Source organism: Festucalex cinctus, chromosome 13, assembly GCF_051991245.1.
Source record: "Festucalex cinctus isolate MCC-2025b chromosome 13, RoL_Fcin_1.0, whole genome shotgun sequence".
NCBI classification, from domain to species: Eukaryota; Metazoa; Chordata; class Actinopteri; order Syngnathiformes; family Syngnathidae; genus Festucalex; species Festucalex cinctus.
This window is the reverse complement of record NC_135423.1, coordinates 9,461,198-9,476,126: the sequence shown is the minus strand read 5'-3', so window position 1 is coordinate 9,476,126 and position 14,929 is coordinate 9,461,198. Positions and strand designations below refer to the sequence as shown.

The 14,929-nt window shown below is 40.2% G+C and overlaps 3 protein-coding genes across 3 annotated transcripts in view; all 3 read right to left on the bottom strand.

Moving 5' to 3' along the window:
- nectin3a (nectin cell adhesion molecule 3a) overlaps nt 1-4,319 on the bottom strand; it is a 36,153-nt gene extending 31,834 nt beyond the window's left edge. The window contains exon 1 of the mRNA XM_077541992.1: nt 4,132-4,319. Coding sequence (XP_077398118.1) covers nt 4,132-4,186 — 55 coding nt within the window. The 5' untranslated portion in view covers nt 4,187-4,319. The remainder of the gene's footprint in view (nt 1-4,131) is intronic.
- Nucleotides 4,320-6,790: 2,471 nt separating this feature from the next.
- LOC144033470 (diablo IAP-binding mitochondrial protein-like) lies at nt 6,791-11,130 on the bottom strand. Its single transcript, XM_077541599.1, has 6 exons — nt 10,978-11,130; nt 10,028-10,151; nt 9,588-9,710; nt 8,935-9,045; nt 8,764-8,860; nt 6,791-7,239 (listed from the first exon to the last, which is right to left on the bottom strand). Exons 1-6 carry the CDS (start codon nt 11,046-11,048, stop codon nt 7,037-7,039), a joined length of 729 nt encoding a protein of 242 aa, XP_077397725.1. The 5' UTR covers nt 11,049-11,130; the 3' UTR covers nt 6,791-7,036.
- A 516-nt stretch (nt 11,131-11,646) lies between these two features.
- On the bottom strand, nt 11,647-13,246 carry LOC144033471 (uncharacterized). Its single transcript, XM_077541600.1, has 2 exons — nt 12,904-13,246; nt 11,647-12,680 (listed from the first exon to the last, which is right to left on the bottom strand). The coding sequence occupies exons 1-2, from the start codon at nt 13,094-13,096 to the stop codon at nt 12,082-12,084; spliced, it is 792 nt and encodes a 263-aa protein (XP_077397726.1). The 5' UTR covers nt 13,097-13,246; the 3' UTR covers nt 11,647-12,081.
- Between the last annotated feature and the right edge of the window lie 1,683 nt (nt 13,247-14,929).

Below are 14,929 nucleotides of genomic sequence, written 5' to 3'. Positions count from 1 at the left end.
ATCCCCCAACCCCAATATTTTTCGTTTAACATATAAATGTCCAATATTTCTGTATTTTCCATCTAATATTTCTTGTTTTGTCATCTAATGTGCATTTTTCTAATATTTTTGCATTTTTTTGCCTAATATTTTCTATTTTTAACGGGAAAACTTGGGTTAATTTTTTTTGTTCGATATTCATGTGACGCATTTCTGTACGTTTAACTTTGGCATTTATTTTTTAACAGTATTTTTGTATTTCTCACCAACTATTTTTGCACACCTATTTGTGTGCAACTGTGCAATATTTCAGTGACATATTTCTTGCATTTTGAATCTATGTTGTGTATCTGTGTTCGCGTGCGTATTACTACTTTAGTACTACTCTACTTTTTTGTCACCCTAATATTTTTCAGCAAAATGTTTAGGACTAATATGTTTGTGTCCCATGTTTCTCTATTTTTCACCTCATGCATGCATTTCCTTCTGAGTATTTGTTTTACCTAATATTTTTGGAGCAGTGTCCAAAATTCCCGTATTTTACGTTTAATATTTATTATTGATTCCTTACAGGCATTTTTTTATCTATTTTTTACTTACCGTATATGGACATATTTAATTTTCCATATTTCTGTATTTTTCAACTTGAATGTATTTTTTGGCTTATATTTTTTCACCTCAAATTTGTGCCCAAATTTGTATTTTTCAACTGTGTGTAATATTTCTCATCTAATATTTTTTTTCTAATGCTTGTAATTTTTCAGTTATTTCAAAACTTTTCAGCCAATGCATTTGTATTTCCCCTAACATTTACATATATTTGTCAAGGATTTGGGCATTTAGAAGTATTGTTGGTACTTGGTAGTATTTGGAACATTATTATGTTTGCTGGCGTGAGACTGAGCACATGCATCAAATGTAAATCTATATCAATAACTGTTTTTACTCAAATGGCCGTAGCGTTTGTTCTGTGATTCTTTCCTGAAATGACTCAACCGTTTTGTCGTCTGACACATATTTGGGGCTGCAGTTTGACATCAAAAGTGCACATCTTATTTATTCTTAGAGAAGCAAATTCTTTGGAATGGGAATGGTTTTATAGTGCTGCTGTGACCGACACGCTGTATGTCAAGCATGTTTACTGTCACGCTGCAATTGAGCATTCCCAGCAGCATAAAGTGTGTGGAATGTCCTGATTACATGTGTTTTTTTTCCCGGCGATCTTTTAATAATGCGCCTTTCACGCTGATTCAACACATTTCTACAATCGGGCTGATTGATAGCTTTGGCTTTTGTCTGCATTGTCTCGACTCTTGCCACAAATGTCATTGCGCTCTTTCCCCCCCCCTCTGCCTGTAATCATAAAAAGCTGCTTCATAAATTAACACAAATAGTCACTAGTAACTTTGCTGACTAGCTTCCAAGTTACTGCTGTCGTTTTCAAGATGGGTGGATCGATTGGAGCGAGGCGGAGCTAAAAGCTGCGAGGTCTCTTTAATTGAAGACCTCACTTTGGTGGTTTTGGTCTCCCCCTCTGGGCGGCGTGATTCGCATGGAAATAAATAAAATGTGGCAGTAATGGAGGCGCCCAAATTACAGGCTCAAGACAGAAATAGATTTTACAAAAAGAGGCAAGCACAGCAACACAGCTAATTGATTCAAATGTAACGCGCTTCCATGCAAGTTGTGAATGAGAAATAGGACCTGCTAGACGTAGTCAAGACTTTGAGATAAACCGGTTCAAAAATATTGGGAAACAATATTCAAATATCAGGGGAAAATGATTTGAAAAATAAAAAACTATTGGAAAAATACAAAAACATTGGATGGAATTTTTTTGTAAAGATATGAAAAAAATGGGAATCAACACCTCTGGTACCGCTGTACATTATTGGCAATTATAGATGACTTTTTTGACACAATTAAGTGAAATTGGATCGTTTCCCGTGGCAGTGGTTGGAAATCATTGCATTACAGGTTCAATGTTAAAACTACCTCATCCAACTTCATGTGTTTGCTTTGCTTTGCTTTCACTGCTCACCAATTCACGACATCGTCTCGTTTAGTTGTGTGTCGAGGATGCATGTACAAAAAATAAATAAATAAATAAATAAAAAGACCCCAGACTGCTGTACTCTGGTCTGAAGAGGACAGGGAATGCTTAGGGGGGGCTCAATGGTACTCCAGCTGGAATTCCGCCCAACTTGCAGGTTAATCCTCCCTGAGCCGCCGCAGTGCCTCCCCTGGAGTGAACCCCAACAACATTGTCTGAACCGCCTCCCTCTCCAACTACACACGGCCCTCATTTTTGCTGCATCAGCACCAATCAAAGCTCTCCGTTTTATTTTTTCACAGCACTTTGTTACATTTGTGGTTGAGTTGGTTGTTTTTGTGGTCTATAAACAAATTAAGTTGAGCATCTGAAAGATGGAGCCATGCAACTTAAATGGACCTGCATGAACTTTGAAACTGCCAATAGCTCAGTAAATCAGATATAGATGATTTTGTTGTTTGGCTGATAAATGGACCAATTCAAAACTATGTCATTTACGGTAACTTGCCTTCATTCCAGTTACTTTGCTGCATTTTGAAGTATTTGATCTGTAGCGACTGGAATATACCGCACTGCCTCACCAAAAGAGGGAACTGTTGAGCCTAGGTCATTTTTGATTCACTGGCCCAGATCACTAAAAGATACCAAAATTATTGTAAAAAAATAATGGATCTTTTTTCTTTTTTTTTCCTCCATATGTTTGTCTCTGTAGACTAGCCCAAGACGTGCAGGTCATGGTAATCCACAAATGACGACTCGAGGCAAGAAGACTTGTTTTGCCTGTTGAATTAGTTTTCTAGGTTTTCCTGAAAAACTTTCAAAATTATGACTTGGGCAACTATGCTATTGACAATTCCGAAATGACGTCAGAAGTCAAGATGGCAGTATTATGCTGCGTTTGAAATCGGATTTATCCCACTCAGAGTGTCCCAGTTCCGCCCTCAAAACCTTTGAGGCAAATGTAAACAAAGAAAGATGGCTGATTTCAATAAATGGTTTGTTGTTCTGATTAACACAGTCATTCCAAATCATGTTGTGTCACGTGAACATATGTCTTGTATTTTACATATGCCTCGAACGCCCGAGGGCAGAACTGAAAAAATCTGAATCGGATAAAACTTTCCTCGAATGCAGCATTTTTCCTCGTTGAAGTGATGATCTCCACTCACCGAAAAGCTTTGGACTTTGGATCATTGCAATTTGATTTGTGATGATTATTTTGATTGGAAAATGTGATGAAATGTTGTTTGACTACTATAACAACATGTCTGGTTTGTATGATAGTCAAGACAATCCGTGGAAATGAAGTGTTGCATTGTGGAAATAGCAGAAATGCCAGGATGTTCGGAATTGTCAATTAGGCTAACGATATGTACAATGACAAAATGGTGAAAGACCGGTTGGGGGACTGGTTGCATGACTTTTAGGTCATTTTGAGTTTTGTTTTGCTTTTAAACCAAAGAAAATTAAAACAAACAATGTGTGATAAATGCAACAATATTTGAATAATATATAGTAGCACACCCCCCAAAACCTGAGGGAAAACTAAATACAAGACGAAAAATAGGTGAAAAAGCAAATGTGTATTAGATAAGAAATACAACAACATTTGATACATACAAATATAAATTAATTGTATGTTGGGTGGAGAGATTTGGGTCCTCCAGCTGTCTCTGAGCCCAACTTGCGGGTCAGGCCCCCCTTCAAGTCCGCAGTCTGCCTCCCCTGGACCGGCCCTTCTTCCCCCCCCTTTCGCTCTCTGCCAGACTTCAGAGTCCGCAGCGGGGCAAACTGCGCTGCCTCCCCCTTCTCACGAACACACACAACCCCAGTGCGACCTTCTCTAAATCAAACTCAACACTCCCATAGCCCTCATCCATCGGCTTGTCATTTATCGCCATTTGACGTCGTTTCAATAACTTTTGGGGCCGGTTTTGAGTGAGGATGCAAAGCAGCCCATCAAGCTAGCAGCAAAAGCAAAGCAATGGGCAGGCACGACTCGCCGGCCACTGACTCACAGATGTGGAAAGGAGAGCAAGAAAACAGACGAAACGGCACACAAACTTCGCACAAGTGACCAAAGAGACTAAGCGACTCACCGGAGAATCCGTAAACGACGAGGAGTGTCGTTAAAAGTCCGCAGAACGGCTCCATGGCTCAGTTGACGGGACTGGACCGGAGCGTGTTGCCCTCGCGCGTCCCAACTGTGGATGAAAGTCAGCAAGCCAGTCGCCAGCCAGCCAGCTTGCTTGCTTGCATCCACGGAAGAAGTGGGCTGTACCACTAAGAACTATGACGGGGCACCGCTTCTGCTGGGAACCAAGTGGGATGTACCACGAGAAGTACTTAGCTTACTTGCACTTCCACTTCAAAAATGTCAAAGCACATTAGCGTCTAAACAAATGCGACACTTTCATTAAATAAATAAATGAATGAATTTTAAAACGTTGAAAATAATACCAAATACTAGACATAAACAAAAATATTAGAATTAAAATACACAATTATTGTCTTACATTCTCAGGCAATTTTATTTATAGAGCAGTTCAAAAAAACAGATTTAATACAGCGTTGTACATAAGAAAGATCGAGAATATTCAATAATAAATACACAAATATAAGACATTTTAATTTTTTATTTATTTTTTTTTTCCAGTGGGCAATTTGTACAAGTCCTTTGGGTGTTGTCAAGGAACATTAAGAAGAGAAAAAAAGTGTTGCAAAACAAGGAAGCTAAAGTTAATATAAACCCCAGGGAGATTGCTTCCTTAAGGACAAAGTATGATCATTCACTTTGGCACAGGCTGACGATATGCACCGTCAGCAATTTGGAGGTGGCATCCTATTTATTCACTTAAGATAAACAAAAGTGCTTCTGCCGTCGAAGCTCCAAAGTTAACTTCTAAGTTGTTATCGTTAAAAACAAAAAAAAACACACACAAAAAAAACACACATTTTCCCATGTCGAGACTCATAAAAGTGATTACGGTAATTCCATCATCCCCATCCGTGTGGCTGCTTGAGGTCAAGATAACAGATAAGATATTGCTGTGCTTTTTCGGCAAGGGTTTCTTGAAACTTTTTTTTTGTGGCTCTACTCATTATAGACATACATACCCAAATTTCATGTTGCAAACTAGTGAAATAGACTTCAGGGACTCTGAACGCAAGGTTTTTTTTTGTTTGTTTTTTCTATGAAGGAGCATGGCTCCAACCCAAATTAGCATGCTTTCTATTTGTTTTTGAGCATGGCTTCTTGAGACCTTTTAGTGGCTCTACTCATGATAGGCAGGTCTACCAAATTTCATGTTGCAAAGTGAAACAGGCTTGGGGGGCCTGTTCAAGAGAACCTTTGCAGCGCATGCAGTCATTGTGAATAAAGCATGAGCCTTGATTGTATTTGCTGGCTATACCTCCTGCCTTTAAACATCCTCTGGTGGCTTATTCCAATCCAGAGAGAGCATAAATCGCCGGGTGGCCAACGGTACCCTTTTCTACAATCAATGCAACCTCTTCCAGGGCCAGTTTGCACATAATTAATCAATTCCTTATGTGTCCTCATAACACGACCCTAGATTTTTCAAAGTAACAGCAGCATTCTCATTGTCAGAGAGTGTGCAAGGAGGATTAGCTTTTCTGCAGAGGTGTACAACACCAATGTTATAACTTATACTATTTATAGTCTGGTCAGATAGTGGGAGAGGTTTGGTGGTGATATATAAATAATTGTGAAACACTTGAAAGCTACACTCCTTACAACGGATGGATAAACCAGTCAGTGTTGAGACTATTTAAAAAAAAACAAACAAAAAAAACAGTTTAATGAATGACATGAGCTTCAGTTGAAGGCAATCGTGGAAAATAACCTGTTGAAATTTTTGAAACAGCATATTATGCTATTGAATGGGGGAAGTGTCTCCAAACATTTGACAAGTAGTGCAGATTTTGACAACGGGGACATTTTTCTTGAGGAAGCACTCATCTGCAAGTGGGTGGGGGGGGATCTGTAATTTCTGTGGAAGTTAATTCTGGGAGAAAAATTTGTTTCAAAGAATGTTTGCTATCTGGAGAAATCCCAGAGGTGAAAAAGACAAATGTCTTTTTGTTCGTCATGTGCTTTTCCTACTGGTCAAGGGGAAACGTTTGATTAAAATCAGGGTTTGGGGGCGTGGGGGTTGAATCTGAATTTTTATTTGAATGCCATATCACCCAGCCCCATGAACAACCATCGGATTGGCTCCTGGCCCTTGGCCTCAGTTTAAAAGAACTCCGGCACTGAATGACGTGACGACAGCTGAAATGAGCGACACCACGGCTAATTTACTGCGACAAACGTTGCTGAGTGACTTTTGAAAACACAAGAAAGATGAAACTGTAAGCAGCATTCAAACAACGAAGCGCTCGCATTGATGGCTGAGAGTTTTAGGAAGCAGTTTTAAGGAAAACAGAGCTTGCTGTGACCTGGGGTGACATTTTGCTCCTAAGCTTATGTATTATAGTCTGACATGACAAATGTGCTTTTCACACTTCCTCTGGCAATCCCAAGAAGCAGTTTTGAATCTTTAGTACTGAAACAACAGCAAAATCTGGACAACAGAACACATTTCTTGCTTTTATGAAAATGACACAAAAATCTCAACAAATTATCGATACGATAAGAAGGTTGTCTTTCCTCCATTTTGTTTTTTAACATACTCCCTTTCTTCAATTTGCTCATGGTCATTCTCGAGGTTTTGACAGTCAGTCAACTCCACATGGTCAGATTTCATTATGCATTTATTAAATGTTGGCAAAAAAAAAAAAAAAACATAAATCACAGCAAAGTCGACATAAACTCGACAACAGTGCAGAGACCTCCCCCAAGGTCATACCAGAAAGACATTGCCCAATTTCCCTCACATCCAAAGACCTCCACCACCAAGGCAATCCAGATTTGCAGCGACATGTACTGGTTTCCGCTTTGGGCCAGTCAACTCACGTGGTTGTCGTCTGCTCTCATCTTCCTCAGTCCTCTCGCAGGTAAGCTTCGGGCACGTCGTCCTCGCTCTTCTCCAGAGCGGCGGCACGCTGAGCGCTCGCCTGGATCTCCAAGGCTTTGGCCTCGGCCAGCTTCTTGTCGGCGTCCCGGGAGGATTTGCGCGCCTCCTCCACCTGGGAGCGGGCCACCTCAATGTTGCTCTGCATGGTGATGGACGCGTGCTCCGCCCCTGCAAACGCTCAATGTGACAAAGTGCATCTGGAAAGGCGTCCAAGCGGCCCAGGGTCCGACATGAACAATGGCGCAATACGTGTCGAAGCTCACTGACACTTGCCCAACTTCAAATAAATACGTTGAAAAGGAGTCAATATTTGAAGTTTTCGCCACTGAAATTGATCTATCATCAATGATCTTATTACTGTGTTGCAATTTTTTTTTTCGGTGTCAGGGCCTTCTATAAAAAATGGCTTGAACAAGATATGAAGTCCAAACACTGACAAATGTTAAATATTGAATTAGATTTTATACTACTAAATAAATAAATAAATAAATATCATGCAAAAAAAAGTAATTACAAAGAAGTAATATTTTCTAAAATGCTTAAATTATAGAGTAAGGTATGCTGAATATAAAATCATTGAATGCATACTTTTTCCTTTAGTATTTAAAAACAGAAAAATAAGCACAAATTAGATTTTTGTCATTAAAAAAAAGTTTGTTTTTATGTTGTAATGTGTTAATTTGTATTTTTTTTAATGTAATTTTTCTGTGGATTTGAAAAATCGGCCAATTGACTGGCCAATTAATTGTCAAAACACATCAGTCTACTTTCATGTAGGACTACACAAATCAGGCAATATTTAAATTAAGAGAATGTTAAAGGGTTACTTATTTAGCCATTTTTGGAAGTCAAACATTAATATTTTGCCTATAATAAATTTGATATTTTCATTATTTTTCATGTACAATTAAAACCTTTAAAAACACATTTTGCAACTTGCTGTCGACTGAAAATGACATCACAAGGGCTCACCTAACCAATCACAGCTCACCTGTTTTCTAGGTTTGGTCATGTGACATTCACACATGTTTTCTAGGTTTGGTCATGTGACATTCACAAGCTGAGCTGTGATTGGTTAGGTGAGCCCTTGTGATGTCATTTTCAGTCGGCAGCAAGTTGCAAAATGTGTTTTTAAAGGTACTAATTGTACATGAAAAATAATGAAAATATCAAATTTATTATAGGCAAAATATTAATGATTGACCGCCAAAAATGGCTAAATAAGTAAAGTATCTCTTTAAGAGACTGAAACTGACACTGATTTGGACAATTTTAAGCTCACCAACAACCATAAACAATTTAATGATTATCAAAACTGTCACTGAAATTCTTATTTTTTTAATTGGTCTTTGTTACCGTCTTTTAATTGTGTGTGTGGTTTCTCCAAGCTGAACTATTTGACATACAATTTAATTGAGAGTTTGAGCTGAGGTCAAAGCATCAGGAGTACTGCTTTGGCGCCATCTGGTGGTATATTGGTTCCAGGCACTACAAAGAAGTTGCATTTCATTGTGACGTACATAAAAATGGTGTTTTGACACCATGGTGTGGCGTCAATGAGCAATTCCAAAAACTTCTTCTGTCAGTTTTGTGGCAGAGCTCACTGTAACCAGACTTCAGCAAGACCGCTGTGTCTGCTTTCAACTTTGAGGTTGGACCCGGAAAGTTACACGGGGTACATTTTCTGCCCACCTGAAGTATACGCCGCCTCCGCTGCCGTTGAACACAAGTGAAGGGCGCTGGTCCACACTGCTTCAAAACGCTTGCATTCCTCTTGCCTGTCGCTGACCTATCACACACCGCACCATGTGACGTCACTCCGCCACGGCTGGCTGTCGCCTCGTACCGATGGCAGTGACTCACCTCCGCTCGCTGGCCAATCATCACCTGCCAGATGGATTCCTCCTCCGTTTGGCTCAGATTTCCCAGCGAGGCCAGGTAGCGTTTTTGGAGCGCTATCAGCGTGTGCACAGCCTGGCCCAAAAAAAAAAAAAAAAAGACAAACAAGCTCAACGTTTTATGTCTGTAATGTCCTCCGTTTTAGTCCATCTTTCCTTTTTGCACCCCACATGCACAGCAAGTAATTGACATACTCCCAAAAAGTTTGCAATTTCCTGTTGATGCCACAAGATGGCGGCAAAGCATTTCTAATTGACAGGCTAGCGTGAATGAATGAAGCACCTTCTCCTCACTTTAACAGTTCTTTGGTACCAGAATGCCACCAATGCAATATTGTTGACATGACTTTCGTCTCACTCTCAACACAAACAGTGGATAGATGAGTTTTTCAGCAAATAATGAAGGATCTGGAGGCTAGATGTTTAAAAATTTGGCCCAAGTAACCATGCTTATAATTCATGCTAGCCAAAATTGAAAATAATATTTTATTTTTGAAATAGAAGGCACAATATTGTGCTTTTATTTCCCCATATGAGCTTTTTTTTTTTCTACCCACATTTAGCGTGGACGAGCCTGGCGACAAAGTGTGATGGTTTTGCAGGTCAGTTCAAACTCACCTTTGAATATTCAGTGATGGCATCTAAGAGGGCCAAAGTGGTCTGCGAGAGGAACGTGTTGGAACTGTCCGTCACCAGCGAGGCCGCTCGTCTGATCAGAGACTCGTGAGTGAGGCTCGGAACCTGCGACAACACACACACACACACACACACACACACACACACAGACACACACACACACACACACACACACACACACACACAAAACGAAACTAATGGCATACTTTTGGATCTTGTTATTTTGCTTGGCCATTTTTTTTAATGATAAAACAAAAGCTTGAATGATAGAGTTCCAAAATTTACCAGTTAGACCCATAGAAATTTACTGGAAACAAAATTTTCCACACCAGTGCAACCGATACATAACCAACATTCCGGCCCATGAATGAAACGGGAAAAACTCCACGCTGACGTGGTTAAAGCGCAGCAGTCAGTCTTACTTGCGTGAAGGGAACGGCGCACAGCCCGCCGGTCACTGCCGCCACAGACGTCACCACGCTCCTCCATCTTGCCAAGGCACGTCCGGCAGGTTTGCTGCGCCTGCACAGCACCTGAGCATTGCTCCTGCAAGCCGTCACAATACAGTTGTAATAAGATGCAGTAGTGTTAGTCGTTTTTCACAGAGGATAAAAATATATGCCAGTGAGCTTTGTTTGTTATATTGTCTCTTCTCTGTTTACATATGTTGCTGTAAAATGTGTGTTGTAATAACTGTTACAACTACATCGATGTTACTTCTGTTAGCCTATTAAGGATGTTTTGAATGGTGGGTTGGCATTAAGGTAACAGACTTATCTTTTTTTTTCTTTTATGCGTAAACTTGACTGGGACTGGCAACAAATAACTTGAAGCAATCACTCGGGTCTCTAAAAATACATTCTAGAGAAATTACGTTTCATTGGCTTACTAACAGTCCAGTATGAAGCCACGGCTACTTCGCAGCAAACAAGTATTATTTCAGGCGCATGTATACGTTTTTTAAGTCACAAATTAATATTGTGTGAGCACGTTACATTTTTTAGTACTGTGACCGCCCCACCCCAAGCCAAGCCATATCCATGATGATGTCCTTTAGCTAGCGCAGGTGTGAGGCTGTGGCTGTCGGGTACACGTCATAACGAGACCAACTTTTCTCAATTTCAGCTACACGGTAAACATCAATGTTTGTTCTAAACGTCTCACTGACAGCTTTAATATCGATGTTTAATTAAGTTTATGTTTGAATTGTGCACCCATTGCGTCATTGTCGCTACGTTCCAGTGTCTTCCGGTTTCCTTTCCGGTCGAACGATTCAGCCACTCTTCTTTGTCAATATATTTCGTTATATTGACAATTAATATCCTTATTCAGGCGAAATATTAACTTTAAATTCATTTAAAATCGGACCTACCGGAGCAAACGGAGGAAGGTTGCTCCCCGTCCGAGCGCGGCCATGTTGGTCCGCCACAGTAAACATTGCATCCGCCCTTTCCGGCGTGGCACATTAACGCTTCCGGTTTTTCGGCACGTACTACTGCTGCTGCTGTCTGGTGGCCAAAAAATAAATAAAAAAAACTCCAAGCTTTCACATTCTCGTTCGTTTTGGAAAGGAAATGTAAATGAAAAGTGAAAATATGACATTTGTTGATCTGGCCAAGTCGAACTATATTGCTTGACACTATGCCCCATCAGTTTATGAAGCGCTTTGGTGTCCGGGGGGCTGAAATGCTGGACTGTCATGCAATTTCCATTGAGATACCGTCCACTTTTAAATCTCAAGCTCATTCAGATTCCCACTACGTACACAACCCAACAGTCAAGTACCTTACTGGCGTTATACCACTCGGCTGCTTTTCGTTTCTGTCCAATGGATTAGACGGCTGTGTCAGTGACAAGCACCTAACTGAAAATAGTGGGATTTTAGACAAATTGCTACCAGGTGATATGGTGGCTTTGACTTGGGGGAATGTGTGACGAAATAAAGCACCCTTCATCCACAACAGGATGCTGCCAGTTGGATATAAGAGATGATCTTGAACATGACCAGCTCATCAAAGTAATCATGAAATGCACCACAACCAACAAGCATGTTCTTTAATGTTTAATACATGCAAAAGTCACATTTTACAAAGTATTTAGAGTTCTGCAGCTTCATTTACTGCAACACATTTGTGTCTTAATACTTGTGGGAGAATGTGCTATTGCACACACTTCAACTCAACACTTTATAATAATGCATCAGATTTCTATAGCGCTTTTCTAGACACTCAAAGATGCTTTATAATGGATACATTATTCATTCACTCACACATTCACACTCTGGTGGCAGTAAGCTACATAAGTAGCCACAGCTGCCCTGGGGCAGATCGACGGAAGCGCGGCTGCCAGTGTGTGCCTGCGGCCCCTCCAACCACCACCAAACATTTGCACCGCAATGTGTGTGAAGTGTCTTGTCCAAGGACACGACGACACATGACTTTTGGAGAGAGCTGGGATAGAACAGCCAACCTGCTGGTTACTGGACGACCGTCTCTACACCCTGAGCCACGACCACCACTTCCTCTAATGTGTGTTTTTTTCTGTGTCGAGCACATGCTGAATGCGACCTAAAGCTTTTATTACAGACTAAGCAAGAATAAGGTATTTCGCCAGTGTGTGTTCTTGTGTGCGCCGTCAAATTTCCCTTGTGAGCAAATCTTCTGCCACAAACTGAACACATGAACGGTTGCTCTCCTGTGTGAATTCTCATGTGTTTCATCAGACCGCTGCTATAGGTAAATGTTTTCCCACAATATGAACATTTCCAGCTTTTCTTGCCGGTGTGACCTGTCACATCACTCTTAGAGTTTTCATCATCAGTGTCAGGAGAGTGTGACGTTATGTCGTCACAATCTGATAGCGGAGCTAAGAGACTGTCAACTTGTAATTGCACATAGTGGTCTCCAGCTCCTTCTTCTTTGTCTTCGTCATCAACCTTCAAAGGAATACCAGTCAATGGTAACTTGAAATCAGCCTCCTCTTTTTCTTCTTTAATGCGGGGAGGCTCGGGCTCATTTTCCACCTTGGAGATCCACTCCTGCTGGTCAGGGGTAAGATATTCTTTACTGGAACTTTCTGCAGGACACAAGACATACATGATTAGGAACCTTGGCTTCAATATACAACAGTAATGACTATGAGAATAAGTGAAAATGTCTAAACTTTATTCATACAGAAGAGCATTCGAAGTGCGCTTTAACACTATGCTGTCAGATGTTGAACGCGTCTTAAAAAATAAATCAAAGAAAATCCGTTCGTCCTCATGATATAAAGACTCGATCGGATAATATGCACAAACCTTCTTTGTGTAACACAACTGGCGGCTTGAAAACAGCGGCCAGTAGCCGACGCTGACGTTCGTTCTCCTCTTTTGTCCGAGAAAGTTCCTCCTCGTACTCTGCTATCGTTCTTGCAAAAACTCCAATAACCTCTTCAACGGCCGAACTTAGTCGCTGATTCAGCAACGATCTGAGCATTTCGACTTTACACATTTTCACACTAGAGCTCTGTGCTTAGCGGCGTCTATGATGGCAGACAGCAAGCTAAACTAGCTCGAGAAGCTCTCAAAAAGGATACGAAAGCTAATGAAAACACGTTTGGTTTAGCTCTTCTTCTTCTCGTCGATTATATATGGAGGTTGGCTAACCAACTTTTGGGCTATTACCGCCACCTACTGGACTGGCATGCGGAACAGTCGATAGGCGGCAAATACATTCAAGTCAGACAAAACCTACTCAACTCAATATGTCTTCTTGCGGCGCGTTTGCAGCTTTCGATTCCACAACAAATTACACCTGTACACTCAATGTTTTCCTTTTCATTTCACTCGAGCTTGCAAGCTATCTGTCAAGATATGTTATGCCATAGTAGTTAAGTTAAACTATGTTGGTCCGCCACCGTAAACATTGCACCCGTCCGTCCGCCGTGGCACATTAACACTTCCGGTTTCACGGCACGTACTGCTGCTGCTATCTGGTGGCCAAAAAACTCAAAGCGTTCACATTCTCGTTTGGTTTGGAAATGGAAATGTGAAAGAAAAGTGAAAACGTGACAAAAACATGTTTTTGCTGTTATGCTGCCAGGTATTCCAAAGGGACTAACGCCCATCATCGGGTTCGTGGAAGGAGTTTTCTCACAAGTGTGTTTTATATTTGACTGGCTATTGTTATTCTGCTCTAGTCTATGTACAATTCCGAACATCCGTGCATTACTGCAGTGAATTGTCATAGTAGTCAAGTAACATGTCATCACAGTTTGAAATAAAAAAATAAAAATAATCAAAAATCAAATTCCAACGATCCAAAGCACAATACTTTTCAATGAGTGGATAGCTTCTACTAAACTTGCTGTCCAGTTCAGCGTTAGAGCAACGTTTATTTTTGAACCAACGTTGAAATGTAAATTATGACTTGTATAATCTGCATTTATTCTGCCTTCCAAGCAGTTGACGTCATGGAACATCTTCCTTTCGACTTCGACTTTTCGACACTAAAATTTAAAATGGCGGTAGGGAAGAAATTACGCACACTGATCAACACAAGAGTTTGGTGCCAAGAAAGTTTCAATGATTTTGATGTCTCTGAAGCAAAAAATGACACGTTTTTTTTTTTTTTTTAAGAACATGTTTATTTTATTTTAAATAAATATAATATTGCAAGGAGCAAGTCTTGCATTATTATTAGTAGTAGTAGGAGTAGTAGTAGTAGTCGTAGTAGTATTTGTATTATTATTACTAATACTAACATTAGTGATATTGTTATTTTTGGAAACTCAAACTATTTGATATAGGTTGTGCAGGTGCAAGTTGTCGCTAATTGTATGGTTGTTGAGTGTATTTTAGTTTTAAAAGAGCAATAGTAATCAAGTATTGCATTATCATTGTCGTCTGATGAAATCCAAGAGCGTGTCGTAGGTGAACAACAACTTGTGAATAATTAATGATGTTGGTAATGAGTTTCACAAGACTTTATTATCAATACTCAGGACAGGGCAGAGTGTCTCAGGATGACATGTTTGTATACAAAAACACATGACGACACATTAGGAAAAAATTTTTTATTGTGTATTTGTGTAACTAATGACATCCCATGATGTCCAACGTTTTGCACTAAAATGTTTTTCCCAAACACTTTGAATAATTAATGACCACTTTTAGCCTCTAATTAGTTTCACAGGGATTGTTTTGTCTTGTGATATTGGTGACATTATCTGACTTGAGAGGCATCATCGGTGGAAATGACAACACCCCCTGAGGCCCTCCTAACGACTCTACAGAACCAAACTTTTCATGTCTAACCAACAAACAGATGTACCTAATTACGTGG

What these genes read in the sequence shown, in the direction of transcription:
- LOC144033470 (XM_077541599.1), bottom strand. Translation starts at nt 11,048, where the DNA reads ATGCAATGTTTACTGTGGCGGACCAACATGGCCGCGCTCGGACGGGGA. An exon ending in GCGCCGTTCCCTTCACGCAA is followed by an intron (nt 9,711 to 10,027) that starts GTAAGACTGACT and finishes GTGTTGTCGCAG; the next exon opens with GTTCCGAGCCTCACTCACGA. An exon ending in GGAGGCGGCGTATACTTCAG is followed by an intron (nt 7,240 to 8,763) that starts GTGGGCAGAAAA and finishes GAGCGTTTGCAG; the next exon opens with GGGCGGAGCACGCGTCCATC.
- LOC144033471 (XM_077541600.1), bottom strand. Translation starts at nt 13,096, where the DNA reads ATGTGTAAAGTCGAAATGCTCAGATCGTTGCTGAATCAGCGACTAAGT. An exon ending in AGTTGTGTTACACAAAGAAG is followed by an intron (nt 12,681 to 12,903) that starts GTTTGTGCATAT and finishes TGTGTCCTGCAG; the next exon opens with AAAGTTCCAGTAAAGAATAT.